Consider the following 23402-nt stretch of genomic DNA (forward strand, 5'->3'; position numbering starts at 1 on the left):
TGTCTGTGTCTGTGTCTGTGTGTGTGTGTGTGTTTTTAATGACCAGCTTAATATGTTTTATTTGAATGGCCTTTATTTGAAGTGCAAATTTCAAAGTTCTTTTACTTATTAAATATTTGCTGCAATTGCTATGTGGTAATACCAAGGTCAAAAACACAAGAGTGTGGCTCCTTTTACTCAAAAATGAGAACATTTTGTTGTCCCAAATCGTATTACCTTTTCTTCTGTGCAACAAAAAAAAGTGAATTTTTGAAGAATATCCTTGCTGCCATTTTCCATATAATAAGGGTAAATGAGAAATGAGGGCTGTCAAGCTCTGAAATGACAAAATAAGCAAGTGGTTCAAACGTCTTGTAAAATCATACGATAGCTATGTGTGAAGCACAGAACAAAATCGTTGTGTTAACTGTATTTTTTTTATTATTTATTTATTTTTTATTAACTGCTACTGATTGTTTGTGTTTATATGTCTGGTAACTGATATACAGAACATATTTATATGATATACTGTACATAAGTTTATTTCAAGAATGAATTAACAGAATAACAGAAGCAGCAACAACAATATGAACAGTAGGACAAATTAAGTTTGGTATTCCAGTTTTCAAATGGAGAACATAAATGACAAGGGACTCTATCAGCTTTGCATAAACGTAATCATTAGTTTTAAACTATAGTTTTAAAAGGTTTAGGTGTTGTTTGTTAGGTTGAAGAGTAAAGAAAAAGTTCAAAAGTTAAATTAAAAAGTAACAAAACAAACCAGAAAATAAAGTTGCTCCATTTTGAATGACATCAGAATTATTCATTTTTTTGTTACAGTCTAGAATAGATTATGAAACGCATGCTAACAGCATTTTTAGTGTGTGTGTGTGTTTTTTTTAACCATTTGAGGGGTTTTGTTTTATTACAGGGAGTAGTGTGCAAAGAACATGCAGATCTCGTGAACACATTTGTTGTCACCCAACAAATTTAACACATTTATTACAATACATTACTTAGAAAATTTATTTCCATTGAGCTGTAAATACGTAGTACGATCTCTAGCTGTAATTATTGCAGATCATTGACTCTGTTCTGTGAACTGGATCAACTGACTGATTGAAAACATTTGAATAACATCATTGCTACTTCTGTAATGAATGCTCCAAGGAGAGCTAGGGATGTTTAACTTTAACAAACTTGTGAACTTTTCAGAACGCAGCAATGCAGATCAAACTGATCTTGCGTCACTGTTCACAAACTTGCGTAGAGTACGTTTTGGGCCTAATGATGTAAGGACTATGCCATTACCGAATTGGGAAACTTTGCCTTTTTATTGTAAAACAGAGTGTATGTTTTAATTGACCACAAATTTAAACAGGTTAAGACGATCAGTTGATTCAGAGCACAGAACATGTCTCTAAAACGTTACATCTCAGGACATTCTGTGCTTAGTTTCTTGACAAAACTTAAGCAATCAGTAAAAACGTCTACCAAGAAAATCCCCCAGTCCAGCATAATGACCATGTCTGTCTCAAATGCAGTTTTCCTCCCACTTAACCAGTTTATCATAAACTACCTTAAAGCGACTGAAAGCTGTAACGGAAACCCAACCGGTTGCATAATGTGTAATGCAATGTTTATACTTTTTTTTTTTTTTTTTAGATGCAATTGCATTTGTTGTTCTGCATTGTAACAAAGAAACACACCATCCATGGAACAGTTGGACAATACTTTTGTTATTTACCAGGACATTTCTATGAATCCACTTTAGAAAATTTGAATTACTCAATTTAACCTTTATAAACCATATTTAATGCGTTTCAGTGTATGCTGGCTGCCTCTTGTCAAACCAAATCTGCTCATCCACATAAAGTATTAGAATTCTGGTTTTAAAGGTCATGAGTACCATATATGCACAGTATCACATCTCGCATACCTTTATTTCACTAAATGTTGTGACCGTTTTCCCTAAAGCTCTTTTGACATTTTTGGTCTATGATTATTGGTCTTGCATTCATTTGTGTTCCTATTTAAATGGAGGACAACTCAACAGTAATCACAAGCAGGAATTAAAGCAGACTTCTACATCAGCAAGCTGACTTGGGATAAAGTGGCATGTTATAACAAGCATGGGAGCACAAGAGGGAAAAAAGGATCAGATAAGAGGGAAAAGTAGTAGACAATGCGGTGCTGGCACCTATCAATAGAAACACTACCCCTAAGTCAGCCTACTCTGAGTTCCACTGCTCTGTAAGATGCGCTGATCCATTACATTCTCAAGTGTCATCTGAGCTTATGGGAGCTGCAGCTATGTTGAACAGCAGTGGAAAGGTGAGAGAGTGTCCTGCGCCTGCTGGTATATACATGCTATGTCTATTCTCTGAGGTCATCCAGTATACCTGTTCATACCTGCTGTGCTTTTCACCATGCAAAAGTTGGCATGTTGTTTTATCCCAAAGATGCACTGAAACTAGAAGTGGATTACATCTAGCAAGAGAGATATTTGTTCTTTTCATGATTGATATTTGAAAAACTATAAATGATAATCCGGTCCTCTAACCCTAACACTGTTCATTGAAACAGATTCATTGAGACTGATTCATTTATTACGTGAGACAATCTGTGTATATTTCTATTAACTGAGATACCGAGATTTCATAATGTCAGCTGTTTTCTTAAAGTGACTTTTTTTTTTATCCTCAGGGACCTTTGGCCGCATTTTTCATGGAGTCTTGCTTGACGAGAAGGACCCAAACAAAGAGAAACAAGTCTTTGTGAAAGCAGTGAAAGGTAAATCCTCTCTTTTAACTCTCATTTGATGCCTCCCTTGAGTACAGTTTTCTAAAATGAACCATTTAAAATAACTCTCCCAACAGGATTAAAAAGAACTGTTTTCTCAGGAAAATCATGAGGGATTGTTTGTGATAATGAGCCTCGTTGTGAAGTTCCAAAGTTCATAATACAAGAATGAAACTGGAGTTTCTCTAGAAAATGCAAATGCCATGAGAAACTAAAGCACTTCCCGTCACACTGCTCACCCCTTCATTTGCCCTTGTGCCCTGTTTACCCAGCGCAGGACTGGTGCCAACCACCAGACAATGCCACTGTACCAGCCTCTGCTGGGCCAAGCTGTTCGGTTTCCACCCCGGCCCTTGCACAAGGGACAGGAAACCATACACGTTACCCATACACTCCAAGCATCCGTCAAAAGCTGTTCTCCAAGATTAAGCCAGACCTCTGTGAACTCATTCTAAATGTGTTCTCTCAGCCAGCAATCTGTGAGACTGGCTGAAAGGCGTTAGGCTGTTTTTAGAGCAATCAAACTTTCTCAAGTGCAAGGTGGAGGGTTGTTCAGGACCTGCATGCACCTTTTACTAACAAGGACTTGCCTGACGGGGCAAAACAGATCAAATAAGATCCAACAGAGCGTTCACTTGATTTATTGTTCTTTTAAATGGATAGTTCACACAAAAATGGGTATTTGCATACCCACATTTCATTCCAAACGTGTATAGCTTACTTTCTTCTTTGGAACTCATGGTGCATCTAAGATTATCCTGGCTATCTTTTTTTTTTATAATGAATGTAAATGAGTACTGGGGCTCCAAAAATGATGACAAATACATCATAAAAGTAGTTCATATGCCATGTGAAAGCATTGTGTGTGGAACAATCTACATTTTTGTATTACCTTTTTTGCCTTTGCACTATTTTCGAAAGTTATAGTCCCTGTTCATTGTAACTGAAAAAAGCAGAACGAGTATGATATGAGTTAAATGAAATAATGACACAATCTTTTAAATTTGACAAAATGTTCAAACATTTCCTCTATTCTTTAGTGCTGCTTGACAATTAGGATCTGGCTATTTCCAGATGTTTGAGGGTTCACTTTCTTTCTTATTTTGATTGGTGTGTGGCGAGATGAGAAGACTTTGTCAGTTGATTCTGTCAGGTTTCCCTCACGATTGGATTTTCCAGGTTTGCGACACACATCCCTGACACTTCGTTCTTGCATTTTGCTGTGCAGATCACGCCTCAGAGGTACAGGTGACCATGATGCTTACAGAAAGCTGTAAACTACGGGGCCTTCACCACAGGTGAGTTACAGCCACCATGTGCTGCTTTCTTGATGCTTGAAGAACTTCATCTTTTGCACAATCTGCCATATCATTCTCCCTTTATAGAAACCGTGAGTTTTGTACAGAATCATTGGTTTTATATTTGCTATATATATATATATGTGTGTGTGTGTCTTGAAATAGTCTTGTGCAGACCAAGTACCTTAGGGTAACATGTCACTTGCTGTCTACTTTGTCTATCATTGCTAGTGAGAATCTTAATAACAGTAAGTCATTTTTCTAATTCTTGTTTTAATCGTGTTCACCACATTAAATGTGTAGTTGTGTACTTGTTTTGTGTTTTCCTGCAGAAATGTGTTTGAAATCTTGGCCTTTTCCTGCCATTTGTCCTTTTACCTACTCCAACAAAGTTTAACCCTTTTTTCCCTGGTCTGTTCACTCTTAGGAACTTGTTACCCATCAGCCATGTGTGTATAGAAGATGGTGAGAAGCCCATGGTCCTGTTGCCCTATATGAACTGGGGAAATCTTAAGCTTTTCCTGCGCCAATGTAAGCTTGCTGAGGCCAACAACCCACAGGTGAGACTTTTCGTTATTTAAATGGCATTTGTGCTTTGAGGCATTGGGTAAAAAAAAATAAAAAATATTCATACCTGCCACAACAAACTTGATGTTGAATGCAAGACCAAGTCTACCAAATCCAATTTATATATATATATAATTATTTTATTTTTTGGGGGGTTTATTTAACATGCAATATTTAAACTGCATCCACGTTTGTGCAGAGAGTGATTTTTGAGTAGTGTAAATTCAGCTAATATTAAGTAGCGCAATGACACTCCTGGTGTTAGCCATAAATCATTCTGAGGCAGGTGTTTATATTAGAGACCCTCCAGCAGAACACCTGGAGTATTCAGATTATCCTGATTTAATTGCTTTCTTCTGAACAGTGAATTAATTGTGCAGATCCTCAATCAACATCGAGTGATCTTTCTATGATAGGTGCTTTACAGTGGTGTACCGTTCACAATCGAGCCTTTGTGATGTTAACCCTGGGCGGTCTTTCATTCAGCTGCCACTGAACCCGCTTCAAAGACAAGATTACATACTCTATATTCGATCAGTCAGACCAGTGTAAAATGACCAGACCAGTTCTTAAAATGGTTAGCTGGGTGCTTTACGCTATCCATTTTTCCTCTTCAAGACCAAGCTTGTTGTGACAGTGTTGTTATACTTCCTGCCTCAATGCACAATTGTTTTGTTTTTTTTAAACATAAGTTATGTAAACTACCCATGCTTTAGATAATACCCTGCATTTTGGACATTGAAAGTGGATGATTTATTTTAGTTTTTACTGCCAAAATTTTCACCTCTCACCTGAACTGAATCTTAGATGTATGTCTGTTTGCTGCCTTCTAAGGGTGTACAAAACTACATACTTTAAAAATGGCTCTGTGTGAATGACTAGTCAGTCTTAAGGAAGCACTGTATAATTAGGCTGGTTTAGGGTATTGTACCCTGTCCACCAGATGCTGACCAAACAGCTGGATGGAGCCAGACTGAATGGAGCAGTATGCAAGAACTCTGAGACCCGTTTGAAAAATTTAACACCCTAGGGAAGCACAACATATATCGACTAAAATGTTTGTCTGCACATAGACCAGCATTTAATAAAATAAATAAATATAAATGATTGAATGTTTGAATGCAGAGGAATCAAATAAATTGGGTATAGATTTTCTGAATAAACTATGCATGATGTATTGGGGTTGTTCTGTATTGTGTTGTATATACATGACCATTCAGAAATGTGAGGTAGGTTTTTTTTTTAAATGCTTATATTCCGCAAGGACACATTATGTTGATCAAATATAGCAGTAGAGACCTGATGTCGTTACAAAGGTTTTCTATTTCAAATAAATGCTGTTCTTTTTAATTGTTCTACTCATAAATTATTACAAAAAAAAATCCATTACTGTTTCCACAAAAATATAACTGTTTTCAACATTGGTAATAGTAAGAAATGTTTCTTGAGCACCAAATCATCATATTAGAATGATTTCTGAAGGATCTTGTGGCACTGAAGACTGGAGTAATTCAGCTTTGCCATCACAAGAAGAAATTACAATTTAAAATGTTACAACAGAAAACAGTCCATTTAAATTATAATAATATTCCACGATATTACTGTACTTCTGATTGAATAAACACAGCCATGGTGAGAATAGACTTTTAAACTACTGTATATCAGCAAATGTTGTGTATTTAATTATACATGTTTTTTTCCTGTTTTTAATTTTAGATTACCTTTGCAGTCAAATGAATATTTTCCATATTGTACATTAAAAAATGTGATGCTTAAATTAACTTGTAGCATTTTAAAACAGCTGATTTTTTTAGCATTTTATTTATTTATTTTTAACTTTACACTGTAATATTGGCCATTTATTGGGTATTGGTCGTAAAATAATTATCAGCTTATTAATATTTTAATATCTGTGCATTTCTAAATGAAACTAAATCATTGCTTTCGAGTGATTTGCAAAGAGGAATAAATTGGGAGTCTTGACTTCTCAAAGAGGGGTTTAGCGTGTTGACAGTCATACACTTGCTGTTAGACTGTTGGCACACTAAAGCACCCTCTCTCAGAGAAGTTACGTGTCTAAATTGATCCCCCTTAAGGCATGACAGCTAAAAAGAAAAGGTTGAGATTCTACATGTACTACATTCTCTCTTTCAGTCTAAATCACTCTAACCAAATTCACACTGAACAAACAGGAATGAGCATGCACCATCAAACTCATGTGACACCTGAGTTTGTCATACACTGCAATTATTTTGTTCTAAAGCCTTGTGTATAGTTCATCTGAAAAGCCTTTCATTTAGAGAAGATTATGACCTTGTCAGTTAGCACCCAGGGTTTCTTGTTGTATCTGACTCGAGATAGATTATACAAGGATGCCTGAAGTTGAGCCACTCCCTCTAAAAAGTTAAAGCGTTAGTGTTTGGCTTTGCATCTAGGTGCAGAGGATGTTTATGTTTAGTGAGGTAACTGTCATTACATCAGACGTCAAACTCTTCATACCAGATGAGATTCAACAGAGGAACTTGTTGCTCCATCAAGTCTGGTTTCCTAAGAGGTTAACCGTAACCACGAGCATCTGTGTACCCACTCGTCATGTGTCCCGCTTTTGGTTTCTCTTGCTGGACCTCTCTTATTAAAATGTACTAAATTTCTTAGACTCCCAGTGACCCTTACAATGTCTTCTTGGTCACATAATCATTTTGTCCACTCTCTCTTGTTTTACCCACAAAGGCCATCTCTCAACAAGACCTGGTCCACATGGCAATACAGATTTCATGTGGGATGAGCTATCTGGCACGGAGAGAGGTTATTCACAAAGACCTGGCTGCCAGAAACTGTGTGTAAGTGCCATTTGACCTCAAGTTCTCCCACTATTTACCATTTTACATCAGCTGTCCTTCACACAGGAGTATACAGCTGCACCAAGTGTTACATATTGGCATTGGCTATTAAAAAAAAATAACGTACAGTCTAATAGTCATTATTGCAATTATTATGATAATGACTATTCAGATGTGCGTTATCCCATTTATGTCATTGGTCATTGCCAAATAAATAAAGAAATGAAATACTGATTTGATCGTAAAGCATTTAATTTGTATTTATTTATTTATTCTCTCTCTATGTATTCTTTACCGTCCGTTTGCATTAACATGTAAACGGATTAGCATGTATATTTTGTTTAGACGTCTTATATCTCAAGATTTTTATTAATTTATTTATTTTTGTAGAATTGATAACAGTATGCAAGTGAAGATCACAGACAATGCGCTGGCCCGTGATCTCTTCCCCATGGACTACCACTGCCTCGGAGACAATGAGAACCGACCCGTTCGCTGGATGGCTTTGGAGAGTTTGCTTAACAATGACTTCTCTAGTGCCAGTGATGTGGTAAGAGTTGCTGCTCCTTTTTGCCTTTTTTGCAACAGACTTTAAAATGCACTCACATAATATTTTGTTTCATATCAGCAGCAGGTGTTCTCTAAGTTATTGTTGTTCTCTTCCTGTGGATACCCTTTTAGTATTTTTTTATGGCACTGGTAAAATCGCTATAATTTTTAACTAAGGTCCTGCACACTCATTCATGGTCTCTCAGATTGTGTCCCAAATCCTGGTAACAGGTTTAAAATTGTGTAACTTCTTTGACGTCATACTGTCTGCTCCATCATGCTTCAGGTGCCCATGAACTTGTTGAGGCCTGTGTTGTCAGCTGCATGCAGCAATAACGCAGTTAACACACATTTGAGTTTCCCTAATATGTTTATTTTCAGAATAATAGTCCTGTAATAGGTGTACAATCAAGTTTCAGAGAATTTCGCAAGTCTGCAAATGCGTGTAGTACAAAGTAAAGGGATAGTTCACTCAAAACTGAAATTTGTCACCATTTACTTACTCTCACATCATTCCAAACTCTAAAGACTTTAATTTAGCAATGAAACAAATTAATGTTTTTACTGAAATGTGACAGTTTTCTGTTTCTTCATTGAAAGACCATTACACCAGATCTTCAGTGCTTCACAGTTCATAAAGATATTGTAAAAAAAAAAACAAGTCTTCTGAAGAGAGATGATCGCTTTATATGAAGAACAGATTTAATTTATACTTTTATTCACATATAAATAGGATCAACACACATACATGGAGCACATCAAATATGGTAAATGAAGCTCAAACATGCTTGCTTGATGCACAAGAACCAATGAGGTTTGTTCTTGTGTATCATGCAAGAACCAATAAGCTTTATTCTTGTGCATAAAGCAAATACGGGTTACTATTCCATTTATATTGATTACTTTTATAATGTCAAGTTTTGGTGTAATGGACTTTCAGTGGAGGGACACTAATGTCTGAGATTTCATGAACAATATCTTAATTTCTGCCTTGGAAAAAAAAATGTATTCGGTCAAAACAACATGAAAGTGAGTAAATGATGATAGAATTTGCATTTTTGGGTGACCTATCCTTTTAAGCAAACTCAAGCATAGGAAATGGCAAAGCAAACCCCTGGCTCATTTTTGTATTTATGAGAGAAGTGAATGGGGGAGAAAATTGTATTTGTCTGGCAACACACTGTATGTTCCCATCTGTCTCACTCAAAGTGCCAAGGAAACAACCCACCCTAGACAGTCAGGAAGTACTGAACGCCACCTGGCCGCCTCATAAATGACACACCGGGCCAAAACCTGTCAGCGATCTGACCTCTGCATACCTTCAGACTAACAGAACAATAGTGGCTGGTGCTGCCCCCCTGCCAGGAACAATTATTAAGTTTCTGTTTATTGGACAATTGGAGCTGGTGATGAGCAGTGGCCTGGTATGGAAATTTACTCTTGTTTACTGGGATACACTGGAGAATCGTTTTTACCGTAAGGACCGGTAGTGCAGGATATCACCCACCCAGTGAGACATAAGACAGAAAGCCAGATCACCAGTGGATGTCCACCTTGATCTGTGCCCAATTTCCCTCTCATAGCCTCTCAACGTCCAACAAACAAAAAACACATTAAATGCGGACAACAACATCTTTTTATATGTAAAGAAGCCTTTCTGTTTTTAAATGTCTAGAAAGAAAAGATGGGCATAATTGTCTTTTAGTGAATAGGGAGGATTCATTTAAAGTGTGTTCTGCAGTCAAGTGTGTGTCGCCCTCAAGCGCAAACATAATTTTTATAGTTCTTTTACTGTTTAGTAGTGGTGCAACGGATCACAAAATTCACGGTTCGAATCATATACGGATTTACATATATGGATCAGCAAAAAAAAAAAAAAAAAACCTTACTTTAAGTACTTCTATACCATAGAAAAAACTACTAGCTTAACTAATAAAGTTAGCAATAAAACAAGAACAATTGCACAAATTACAAGCATAGATGAAAACAACAAATCACAGTTACAAATATCAGAATTTAGGTGCAGAAATAATAATAATTAAGTTTAACACAATAGTGCTCACTGCACAAGTTAAATACAGATTAATCTTTGTTAGAGCTGTGGTGTTATTTGATTAGCAGACAGAAACAGGTATTTATTGGCTTCTGTCGCTTTAAGACCAAATGCACGGCCCGCCAAATACACTGACACACATCCGGTTTCTTTCTCACCTGTTTATGTTCACTTAAGAAATAACCAGCTGCGTTTACTAGAATACTTGCCAAAGCGGGTATTTTAACATAACTTTGTGTGTATGTAAAAAAAGGAATCACGCTGTGTCTCTCTCTCTCTCTCTCTCTCTCTCTCACACACACACACACACACACACACACACACACTGTGTCTCTCTCTCTCTCTCTCTGCTTGTGCGCGCTTCAGTTGCACGCGGCAGCGGCTGATCGCACAGAAAAAAGCATGCGAGTTAAAACTGCTTGAATGTGTAAACTGGCAAGACAAAACGTGTGCAAATGATAAACTTTTCTAGCACATCTCGCTGGAGGGCAGACACATACAGAACTGTTTATAAAGTCACCCTATTGCACTGAAAGTAATGCAGCTTTTTATAGTCCTGTTGCTTTATATATCCAAGATTATTGACTGACATCTAATCAACTTGATTGACTTGAACTTTATTTCTAACAAGAGTTGTAATTGCATTAATTTGCACTTCAGTTTGTTTCATAGCTTGTGATGTAGAACAAACATCTTTATGCATGTTAAATGGGCATGGCTGCTTATTTTTTTTTAGGTTTGAAGCATCTTAAATGTCTCTGTGAACAAGCCGTGATTGTGTCCAAAATCAATGGAATGAATCCACATTTCCTTCTTTTGTGTTACGGGAATGCTTTGTTTTCAGAATGCTTCCAATGGCTCTAAAATGGCTTAAAGGGGACCTCAAAGGGTTTTATAATCATAAATATCATTTTATATTAAAATACTTGTATAAATGAATAACAATAAAACAACTTAAAATCAATCACTTTAATTTATGCATATTATATTTATTCTTATTTGGTCATGCATACCTGGATTTTGACTTTTTTTTCCCCCCCTTCTCCCATCATCTGTGAAAGTGTCCAAAAAATTTCACAAATGTCCTATATGAAGATTCTTATAGGAATATCTTTCTGCATTGATACTTTACACCTCTGGTAAACACTATCTATTTTGTTTACTAAATACTGTCTGGCTCAAATGATCTCGTCACTTGTTGAAGGGAGGAATCATCTTTCGACTTTTTTCAGTCGTTGTGCATCACTCAGCCTGGTCTGAGCTCTTGTGTGTTGTTTCCCTACAGTGGGCTTTTGGGGTTTCTCTGTGGGAGCTGATGACCTTGGGACAGACTCCTTATGTTGACATTGACCCCTTCGAGATGGCTGCCTATCTGAAAGACGGCTACAGAATAGCACAACCCATCAACTGCCCCGATGAACTGTGAGTTTGGTTCAAACCTTTAACTTCTGTATTTTAATCATGTTCAAATAATTCTTTATTCAAAATAACTTCCATTTCATGTACAGAGTTAATATTGCAAAATAAATCAACTCTAGTGAACTTGTGTTACTGAGTGACTGGCAAAGCTCCCGAAGTATCAGTAACAACGGCTTTCTTAAATCTTGATTATCTTGTGAGGGAACCAACTGAACCTTTAGAAAATGAAATGGGACAGTTTGATCCGAATACAAGTTACAGATGCTGGCTGTCTGCACAGTCTGAACCTTATCGGCATCCTGCAATAGCTAGGGAACAGGAGCCGTGGTGACCAGTCCAGCCAGGATTTACAAAGCAACGAGGGATGTTGATCATGTCAGTGACCCAAACACAGCAATTTTTATATTCTTACATGCACTCGCCAGAACACAGTTTAGAGAATGCAGGAAGAGCTAATCAGCATTGGATCATAACTTAGCACTTTTTCCCTTCAGAGAATAAGTGTTGAATACGTGTTCTGCGATTTGCCTTGTGTGTTGGAAAGCCTGAATAGAAACTGAGTGATAAGGTGATCTCAATTTTCACTCAAGCCCTTTTCGAACGCTGCTGACAAATGTAATCAAGACCAAGAAGTCTTGACAGACAAGCTTTTGCTTTGATAAATCTCCTTTGGCTTCATCAGTCACTGATGATCTAATAAAAGTAGATGTTTTGTTTATGTGAAGATGTTCTCTGTTTCAGATTTGCAGTGATGGCGTGTTGCTGGGCCTTGGATCCGGAGGAGAGACCAAAATTCCAACAGCTCGTCCAGTGCCTCACTGAGTTCCACGCAGCTTTAGGGGCCTACGTCTAAACTCGCTCAAACCGGCCGAGTTGTTGAACAGCACTATTCCAGAGAGTGAAGGTTAATGCAGTGCCTTACTTTATTAAAAAAAATAGCCATTTTGTAAAGTGCTTTTATTTCATGCAATATGAAATGTGGCTTTGTTTGGAAGATGTAGATGTTGGAGGTCAGGATCTTTTGTATATCACAGCTGCGTGAATATCAAGGACTATTTCTGATTCTCAAGAATATCATCCACACTTGTTTGGAATGCTGGTATTAGAGTGTCCACAGGAAGCTGCTGATCTCTTTGTTTCACGAAGAATCTTTTTTTTTTCATAACAGGAATGACAAGAAACTGACCTAAAAGTCAGGAAATTTCCTTTTGGACATTTTAAATATTGCACAGAGTAATCTGTACATATATTTTCAAAGACTTCAGTGAGAAGAGCTTCATCTCATTAGGTCTCACTGCATTAGGTTGTGCATTTATTTGATCTAAAAATACAGTTTGGTGAGAAAACAGGTCTCCACTGCAGAAAAAAACGCCTCATCCTGGACACAGCAGTTTTCTTTTTTCTTTTTGGGACTAAAGATGGTGGAGCCCTACAGCTGACCATAAGCTGAAGCAGCATGTTGGGATCCTGCAAGTCAGTCTGGACTTTGGTACAGGGTTTTTTCAGATTCCTAAAGTTTTTGATGTTTGACTGTTCTGTGTCAGAACAATGCCTTCTTGTATGTTTAAATCTGTATGAATACATGGACAACAAAAGAAACATGAGTCATTGTGAATATTTGAAGTGTACGGCCTAGACACCATTTTCAAATCCTTTGTTCTCAATCTATAGGCTCTTCTTTCTATCCTTGTGATCACTGCATGTTGACTTTTTTAAAGGGTTTTGTGTAAACTGAATTCATACCTATCAATTAAATGAGGCCTTTAAATAAAATGGGATCTCCGTTTTAGTGTTGGTGTTTGTTGCTTTAATGCATGATTTGGTCTGGAGAATGGTTTTTTCCCATATACAAACTTTTTCACCCCCTCTTCATTCTTGATACAATAGAAGCATCTATTTTTAGTGATCAAAGCTGTTGTGAACTGTTCTGAATGGAACTATTTTGCAATAGTTTCCCCCTTACTCTGGTGTCATGATAAAAGTGTTGTGCTCTTAATACATAATAACATTGAGAGAGTAGCCAAAAGGCTATTAGTAACTTGTGGGCTGGCCAACTACATATATGTGCAATCTTTAGTCACTTTTTTTTTATTTATTTTTTTTTACTTAACTACTGATTCTATCAGTGGACTATATTTTTCCATATCTGAGAGTTAGCAATTTCAAATATTTTTTATTGAATGCATTTCTGATGCCTCAATATGTAATGCTGTAATGGAAGGCTGAGTATGTTTCGTGTTAAATTGGAGTAGTGGCTTAGAAAGATTATCACCCTATTCAGAGATATTGTTCTCCTTTCCCTGGTTCTGACATGCTTCATTCCGTATTATATACAGTTTAATCTTTGCTAATGGAAGAAATGTATTCAACAAATGTGTCTTAAACTTATATAAAGGCATGCACACCTATCTACGTGAACAACATGCTGAGACAAAAATCGCTGACACCATCTGTGACCTGCTCTCTGTGTCCTCCGGATATGAAATGTAGAAATATAAAAGGTTAGATGATGCTTCTTAAGAAAAATTAATGTATCGTATAACTGACCTGTATTCTCATAACCCCTCCTTTCTTTCTTCATGATAAGATTTTGAAAGAAGACACAGTGGGGAGCGTTAACCTTTTGTGCAGGTACTAGCTTACAACAAGCTTTTAAAAAATGATTAACTGTTTTAAGTAGATGATCACTTGAATACCTATTCTAAAATTTCTGTATTCTCTATTCTGTGCTGTCAATGTCACTGTACTATTACGTTATGTAGAATTTCATTTTAGTGGAACTCTTAATGCACTTAAATGGATATTTGGGTAAATGAAAAATCTGTCATCAATTACTCTCCTTCACGTCATTCCAAACTTCTAAGACTTTTGTTCATCTTTAAAATCCTGTCTCTCCATTGAAATTCCATTCCCCAAAACTTTCACTCTTCTAAATGTTCATAAAGAGAAAATGCAAGAAATCTAAGTTAAACAAACAAACAGAACTTCATTGGATTGCTTCTTGCACATCAAGCAAGAACGATTGAGCTTTTTACCATATTTGATAGGCTCTCTTTATGTGTGTTGATCAATTATGGGTCAAAGAAGAAAAGGGGTTTTCAAACACCAAAAAAAAAAGAAATAATAATAAATAAATAAATAAATAAAAGGGTGTAATACAGCTTTACATTTTTGTCCATACATTAGAATGTGTCTTGTTTATTCATTTATTTTATTTTTTAAGGAGAAAATTATGACTGTCGTACATTTTTTTTTTTTTTAGCATGATTTACAGAAGACACCTACTAAAATTTCATTTAGTGTAACCTTACATTAAAATACTATTAAAAGACTTTTAATAGTAATTATTTAATAGTAATAGTAATAAAAATTACTGCTTGCAGCTATATTTATGAATACTCTCTGTTTGCCAACAATGACTTAATCAGGATGGGTATTCTGGGTGGAGAGTCCCCTCAATGTCCTCTCTTGAACTTGTGATATAGGGAGGAGAAACACTCTGTCCAGAAACAGTAGTAACTGCAATCAGTGTGACAGTAGTACAGTAATAACTGCAATCCTTTCTCGTTTCCTGCTGCTCTAGCTACTGGGTCTTTTTGGTGGTGCCTAGCAACTCTGTTTGTGGGCATCTAAAATAATGACACAAAATAAAAATGCATCAAAATATTAATATACAGTTTGTCAGTGCAAACATTCCTGATTCATCTGAAATATAAATTAGATCTAATTTCTATCTATCTATCTATCTATCTATCTATCTATATATATATCTATCTTTTATTTATTTATTTTAATGTACAATAAAAGTACCATTTTACAGAATGGATGCCATGTGGTGAAATTGTCTAATATTTAAGAACTATAAACTCACTTTGCTGAAGCACCACAATTAAATCTGTTCATCATTTAAAGTGGTGGTGTCTCTTCAGAAGACCTTAATTAAATTGATTACTTTTACAGTGTTTTATGAACTTTTTGAAGCATGCAACTTTTAGGGGAATTTACTTTTAACCAAGGGACAAAAATCTCAGGTTTCATTAAAATATCTTCACTTGTGTTTCAAAGATGAGCAAAAGTCTTGGGTTCAGAACAACCTGAGGGTGTGCAACTGATGACAGAATTTTAATTTTTTTTTATTAACCTTTTTTTTTTTTCCTGCAGAACACAAAATAGGATATTTAGAAAAATGCTAAAGCCTAAACAACATGGACCTCACTGACTTTTTGTTTTATTGTGTTCCACAGAAGAAAGTGAGTCATACAGGTTTGGAACAAAGTGTAATTAATGACTAAATAAATGACACATTTTTTGTTTTTGAGTAAACTATCCCTTGAGAATAACTCTGTCATAATGGCAGTCTAAGCACTTCTTGGAAACTTGTCAGAAAAGAACAATGTTACAACAATGTATTTCAATGAGATGTAGCTGTGATGTAACATTTATGGCTTCTTCAGTGTGATCTCTTGTGTCAAATGTTACTCATTTCCAAGGTTTTGTTTCACTTGAATACAGAAGGACATATGGAACAACGGGAAGACTTGACCTATTAGGGGAAGGCCAAACGAGAATTCTTAAAGTGACAAACCACTAAAGGTTGATATAAAAAGTAAAATAAAAAATATATATATTTTTCAATATAACTTGCTATACAGAAAATATCTTATTCTCCTGAGACCTTCTGTCCTCAGTAGAGGACATTATATTTTAGTGAATTTCTCTGAGAACTTACATGTCACAGTTATAAGTCTGGATGTCCCAAAATGCATGTTTATTATGCATTTTGGGAGACACAACAAATGAATAGGGTAAGAAATTATATTTCAATATTCCTATGAAATATTAGATATTATGAAAATCTTGCCAATTAATACTCCCATTATTATACTTTTTTTTCATTACATGTTGCCCCAAGAGCACATTAATATGCAAATTAGATACAGTATATAGATACATTGTATATAATGGGAAAACCCTCTTATGGCCATTTTACACACACATAAAACAAAATGGTATATCAAATCATCCTGTTATATCTTTCATAACATAGTTGAGAATCATCTTTATACAAAGTTTGGTATAAAAAAAATCATGAAACCTAAAAATGTATTGATGATTTATTGTTTTTGCCTATTCATGGTCATTCATGTCTTTTTATTTATTTTTTTTAAATATTGAGTCCTGGTGTCCTCTACAGAAGACATAGCATAACATGAATAAAATATCATTTTTCAAAAAAACTTTTTTTTTTCTTATGCTCTAAACTAAAGTCTAAACAATGTAATGACATGAAAAAAGACTAAATTCACAAAATCTTTTTTTCTGGTTTTCAGGAGGATAAGCCTTGTATCAGGTGTTTGTAGGACTTTGACCCTAGAGTGCAGCAATGGACAGAGACTCACATGGGCTTCGGTCATGATCATCAGTATGACAGAGCAAGCATAACAGTAGGAGTACTGAACTTTGATTTGGTCGTTACACTGAATGTTTCTGTTCATTTAGGCGAAGAGTAGGCCTACAGCATAAAACATCCAAGCCTAAATTGTGCTGTGCCTGCAATATCCCGATTCAGAAGTTCATTGTGTGTGACTTTGTTTGAAAGTGCCATTAAAAACTATTGAAGATTTTCAGCTGTAAAAACAGTGGAGCAAAAATCACTGATGCACAGACCACTTCAATTTAAAACTCACAAAGAATGGTATGTTGCCTAATTAATGCCAAGTCTTTAAGACAGAACTAAATGATTATAGCATGCAAATAGCAACAATTTTGCCTTAACTCCCTTAATAAACAGTGATTTGGATTACAAATATAAATAATGCAGTATAAGGTTTTTGCATTTACACTGCTCATTTGAGTGGTTTTATATTATATTAATACCATTATTTGAGTCAGTTTTTCCAAATGTGTGTGTTTTAGTTAAATTAACATGCACTGAGTAAACAAAAAGATGTATTATTGTATTGACAATTTCCTTTCGTAACTTTTCAGTAAGAATAACTTTCAGTGATAACAATAATCGAATCATCATAATTATACTTCAGTAATGCGTAACAGATAACCAACATACCATATTCAGAGATAAAAAAAAAACTTATTTACAAATGGTTTTATAATTTTACTGCTAATTTTAAAGGCTATATATGTCTACAGATCACTCTATTTATCTTAAACGTCCTCATTATCAAAGTTATTTTAAATATTATTTTAAGACATGGAATTTGATAATAGATAACGTTATTTTAAGGATGAGTAATAAAAAGCTTATGTCAAATATCATTATTACAAATGCATGTTTAGTGTATAACGCCATGCGCACAAATAGAAAAGCAAAATTACTCCTGTTCTCCTCTGGTGTCATTAGATTGCATCCAGTTAAATGATTTACACTGTTTATGATGAGTGTTTGCACAGATTCCTTACCGAAAGTGCAGTAAGTCCGTGTAATATGAAGCACCAAAACAATCGCGCGTGGAGTAGTGGGCGGAGTCGGTGAGCATTGGGCGGGGCTCGTGACATCACTGATAATGGTCATATATTTATAATCACCCACAGAGGATCACCGAAGAGGAAACGTGTCTTGATCATCCTTGCTAAAACAAGCCAAACAACGAACTTCACCTTTCACAGGAAAACATGGACATATATGCCAAAGACATAAAGAAACCCAAGCCAGCGTTGTTTTGTAACGTAAAGGTAAATTATTATTATTGTTTTATGGTTATTGATGAATATATATATATATTAACAATATCTTTAGACACTTTAAAAAGCAATTTACAGTGCACTTGTTGTTGCTGTGGTGCTATGAGGTGACAGTGGAGGTACATTATATCATTATTTATGCTGTCATTATTTTTATTGTCTTTGGACTTGGAACCTGCACTTTTGTCTTTAACACTCGTGAATTCTTATACTAGGGCTTTGTGTTTTATTAGTTTACTGTCCTTGAAAAAAAAAACATGGGGAAAAGCCATTAATTATATTAATAATGTCAAATAATATATTACTTTTCAATCAAACCACCAAGACAATGTGAGCCCATCTTTAGGGTTATAAAGTTTTGCTGTTTTCAATCCCTTATCCTCTGCTCATCTGCATTGTGAATATAGTAAACAGTTCACTGGATCTAATTCATTAATTCATGCTGATATATTTTATGTCTTTCATTTGTAAAGCCCAGATTGTTTGAAGCCCTGAATGTTTCATTCAAGGTGTTTGACAGGCGAAACCGGTATTGCTTATTGTGCAGATAGACTTCTGTCATCTTGAAGCAGCTGTGGAGGGATTAGCAGCCTAGGGGGCAGTACTGAGTATCAAGCTCACCAGAAGCGATGCTTAGTTGAAGTACTGCATTCATTAACGTTTTACTCTCAAACAAATGTCTGTGGAATGTAGGGATGTTAGACAAAAATATGGTTCTGTCAACTGGCACATTATGTCTTCAATGCGTACAACGTTTAATTATGATGTTTTTGTGTTTGGAAATTGTTTGGATAAAGATCTCCCTGACCACAAGCTGTTGTGGTGTCGAAACTATTTCATCTTGGCTTTGCCAGGGATTCATGGATTTATATGTGATTGATATCTGTTCATTTCTCCAAGCAGCATTTTGTTTTTCTTTTACTTGACCAACATTAACTGTGTTTAAAGGGGTCATATGATGCTGCTAAAAAGAACATTATTTTGTGTATTTGGTGTAATGAAATGTGCGGCAACAACAATACTACAGCGAGAATAAAAGTTACACCTTCTTTCTTTGCGTGAACATTTGGGCGGCGTTATGCAAATCTTCCCACATCGTGACGTAGACATGTGGGGGGGGCGTGTTAGAACGAGCTGTTTTAGGTAGGCATGGCTGACTCTTAACTTTTATAAAGAATATCTCTTTGGATTTGAGACTTTAGTCTTTGCAACTTTACAGATCTTCTTTATGCACCAAGAGCTTGTAACACTCCAAAGAGAAAGGAAAAATTGAAATCGCATCATTTGACCCCTTTAAATGCTCCTGAATGATCCATTAGTAATTGGACTGATGCCTCAATAGGACTGAAAAGACTTCATATAAACATCTAAATCACTCCGACTGAACTGAATCCAAATAAAATTTTGATTGGATTGAAAGGAGTGGTGTAGACTTAAAACAATCCAATCAATAGGAAAAAACCATGCATGTAAATGCTTGAATACAACTAGGCTATCTTCTCAATCAGATTCAAAAATACCTCTAACTTCTCTAAATACCACTTCTTACTAATGTGCATATCTTTATTTACATCTTATGAACTGATCAGTAAAGCAGACTGATTTACTAAATATTTGCTTAAAAAAACTCTTTGCATACTTGTCAACGAGGCAAAATTACAGTTATACTCATGGTCCAGTGACATTGTAGCAGCTTTGTTCAGAATACATGAATGCACATGTAAACCAAAATGTGAACCGGATTGCAGAATCTGAAATAGAAAATTAGTGTGCGTTAACATACCTATTATTTGCTTGTTGTGCTTTCTCAAATTCGCGGTGATCGGTTGACCCCTATAGCTTAACTTTGCGCTTAGGCATTATAGAAAATTCCATCTGAGTTTGTCTGGAGTTGCATAAACCCTTTAGACTCATACCTGCTCATTCCTCCACCTAAAGTAACTTCCGACAAATCACCTCTGACAAACCAGCCCAGAGGTTGTTGGTCATATTAGACGAGAAGAAAATTTGCTCACCTAAGTGTTTCAAACACTCAAATCTGTTTTGTGTATTTGTGATAAATTGTTGCCATGTTACAAGAACCTTAAGCAGAAACAATTCCAATGAAGATGGTTGTTTGGAATTACAATAGACAGTTTGACATGACACAGATACAGAAGTGTCTGCTTAGCTTTCCTTACTCGGTTCTATAGAATTGTTGCCTTTTTTGCCCCCTTACTAGGAACTGTCTGTTGTTGTGGTCATTTATTTTGAATGAATGAGATTACACATCGAGAGAAGCTTCAGACACTCTCCAAAATCAACAAAGCTACAGCTAAAGATCCAAAGTTGCAGGGTTCTTTTGGAAGTTACTGTTCATTCTGCTTCTCGGTGATGCTCAGAACTTAGGCTCTATATGTTTGCAGTAAGGGTGTGAGAGTGTTACAGGTATGTCTAAATGGATTAAATGCCAATGAGGCATATCATATCTGCACATGTTAAACGGGCAGGTTTTGCAGATGTGTATTTTGTTCATCGGAGTGAGTCAGGCAGTGGTGACGTATGTTGAAAGAAGGTGTAGAACATGCTGTTCAGTGTACTTGGCCTGTTTGCAATCCTTAAACCCTCCTTTTGAGATTTAAACTCATTTGAACTGACAGGTAATGCTGAAATACAACATGCAGTTTTGACCTTTTTTTTTTTTTTTAATGTTTAGCTTTTTAATGTTTTGCTTTTTTTTTTTACTTTTCTCTATTAGCATGTTACATAAACATTAAAATCTCAGCTGTTAAGCCACCTTCTTTAGTTTAAATGCCGGATGGGATTTAAAAATGACAGTTTTTGTAGAGCCTGTCATTAGATTTGTCAAATTGCAGAGAAGGGAGTGTTGTTTATTTGGGCTACAGGTCATTGTAAGATTACTGTTGTTGACATAGAAATTAGTAAAATATTAAATAAGACTGTCACATTGATCTTGCATTTTTTCCATTTATTCTACCATCAACTGATTTGCTCTTGGCAGTATGCACAATGTAATATTGTCATGCATAGATTCATTTACTCTTTACTAGGAAAAATATTTATTGAATCTGCATTGCATTAGGGTGGCACAGCTTCTCCAGATTTTTTTCACTTGATTTCATTGAATCGTTGCTGACAACCTCTAACTTTTTTAGTGTCCCATTTGCAAGATTTTCTTTGAAGCCATTTAATGTGAAAATCTGTGAATTCAGACATAGCTAGCAAGTTCATCATTTTCTCAGAGCTGGTCTTGAGAGACATGATCATTTGTAGTCATTATTAAATTCTGCTTGTCATCACTAAATGTGTTCTTGTAATATGAATGGAATATATAAATGGGTTCTGCTCATTTCACCCCATAGTGAAACACCTCCTGAATGTCCTGTTATTTTTGTAGCTGTGGTGCACAGGATGGGCAAAAGTGATTGGAACATTGGGGTTGTACTTTTTGACTGTTTAAGCTTTATATCCTGAGGAAATCCAAAAATGTCTGCTAAATGGCTCCTGTAACACGTGATAGCAGTGCAGAGATGCATGTAAAACATCAAACTTCAAAGTCAGTTTTTCCCCTGATTCTCTTTACTCAGCAGGAATCTTCATGCAGCACAATAGCTGCTGAGGAGGGGCAGAAATCCAGGTCTGGACAGACGACAGGAACTGCTTTTCAGCACGTTCATCAAATCTTTCACCGTATCCTAAGAACATTAGGCCTGATCTACAATGTCAGTGCAATTCAAACATCATTAAAATGCTCTGATGATTCAAAACTAATGACAAGCTCTGTTAATAAAAAAACAGAGTGTCATTAGTTTCTGTTGATAAAAAAAGTTAAAAAAAACAAGCAGCTCTGTCATAATTTCAGCAGAACATGCCAAACGAATAATTATTTTGTTGAGAACCTCTGTTTTACAGGCTAATGCGATAAAGAGTAAATAAAAAGCCAGATGCCTCTATGAAAAAAGCATTTGATTCTTTTTTTTTTCTGATTTCCTAGAACGCACAAGCCTGCCAAGGCCTAAATGCTTGAGGTAACAGTAGAACAAATGCCTGACAATAATTTTCTCGTACATATGGCAGGATTGTTTTATATTTGCCTTATTCTTCCAAAATTCCAAAAAGCATTCACACATTGCTTCAATACAAAACAAATATTTCATCATGCATTGTGCTTACCCAAGGCTACTTTCTAATAGTCATTCACGACGCAGCGAGTGATCAAACGCGTGCCAGCTCTGCAAAAGATTTACAACTGCTTGTGGAGAATTATGCACTGATGAGCCTGCCAGCTGTAATTTGCATAGAAACATGTGTCAAGTTATTCTGTGCATGTGCTATTGCTTGGGCTTTTGTTAAAACCTAATATTCAGAAAAACAGTAACATGCCCTGATCATAGTACACCTTTTGTACCTCAGGGACACTTATTGAGTAATGGCCTCTGGAGAGAGATTGCTCATAGTGTTAGTCTATCAGAGAGCCTTGAGAAAACAATAAAAAAGAACAATCGGCTCGAGCTTCCTTGTAACATTATATGTGAAAGTTTACAGATGTGGCTGCAGTGTGTCGAATAATTTGAGCTGAACCTAATGTGGAACTGGCACTGGGGCAGAAAGAGGCACAGAGCTGCCATTCAAACGTCTAACAAAGGCATTTAGTTGGGCTGCTTGAGTGGGCACAGCCTATCAAAATATTTGCGTAATTAAAAGCCCATTTGCTGCGAAACAAGAAAGAAATCGTAGCAACTGTGTCAAAAGCAACTATTATGTGCGTTAACAAACCATAAAGCTGAAGGTTTAATGGGAGCATTAGCTGTTCTAGAAGCCGTCAGAAAGCATAGCGCTTTGGCCTGCAATGGTTGAGAGCTGGCGGCGAGTGGAGGAGAGGGATTTATGTCTTGTGTTTGTTTAGGAAATCCAGTCCAGATTTCTACATGCCCCATCAGATTGCTTCATGCCTCTGAGACCTCTGCAAACGTTCCTCAGAAACGTTTTTGTGTTCATGACGTCTTGGGCACAAAAAAGCGCTATATCATATGGGAGCAGCTGCCTCTCTCTCTCTCATACACAAACAGGGAAATGTTCCAATTTATGAGCTTTTATCTCCACTGCATTTCTGGCTTTTCGTCAAGAGCCTCTCTCTCTCTCTCTCTCTCTCTCTCTCTCTCTCTCTCTCTCTCTCTCTCTCTCTCTCTCTCT

General features: G+C 36.1%; 2 protein-coding genes across 4 annotated transcripts in view; both read left to right on the forward strand.

The window, feature by feature from the left end:
• The window catches only part of LOC107696766 (tyrosine-protein kinase RYK-like), a 52846-nt gene extending 40412 nt beyond the window's left edge, over nucleotides 1-12434 (forward strand). For both annotated transcript variants that reach the window (XM_016497259.1, XM_016497261.1), the window contains 7 exons: nucleotides 2686-2772; nucleotides 4010-4079; nucleotides 4507-4639; nucleotides 7377-7486; nucleotides 7877-8036; nucleotides 11374-11510; nucleotides 12249-12434. In XM_016497259.1, coding sequence (XP_016352745.1) covers nucleotides 2686-2772; nucleotides 4010-4079; nucleotides 4507-4639; nucleotides 7377-7486; nucleotides 7877-8036; nucleotides 11374-11510; nucleotides 12249-12360 — 809 coding nt within the window. In that variant the 3' untranslated portion in view covers nucleotides 12361-12434. The remainder of the gene's footprint in view (nucleotides 1-2685; nucleotides 2773-4009; nucleotides 4080-4506; nucleotides 4640-7376; nucleotides 7487-7876; nucleotides 8037-11373; nucleotides 11511-12248) is intronic.
• Nucleotides 12435-18055: 5621 nt separating this feature from the next.
• Nucleotides 18056-23402, forward strand: part of LOC107696767 (solute carrier organic anion transporter family member 2A1-like) — a 47690-nt gene continuing 42343 nt past the window's right edge. For both annotated transcript variants that reach the window (XR_001635124.1, XM_016497262.1), the window contains exon 1: nucleotides 18056-18200. Coding sequence is in view for 1 of the 2 variants with exons in the window: in XM_016497262.1 (XP_016352748.1) it covers nucleotides 18141-18200 (60 nt within the window). In the remaining variant the exon portion in view is untranslated. The remainder of the gene's footprint in view (nucleotides 18201-23402) is intronic.

This window comes from Sinocyclocheilus anshuiensis, unplaced genomic scaffold (genome assembly GCF_001515605.1).
Source record: "Sinocyclocheilus anshuiensis isolate Anshui unplaced genomic scaffold, SAMN03320099.WGS_v1.1 scaffold999, whole genome shotgun sequence".
NCBI classification, from domain to species: Eukaryota; Metazoa; Chordata; class Actinopteri; order Cypriniformes; family Cyprinidae; genus Sinocyclocheilus; species Sinocyclocheilus anshuiensis.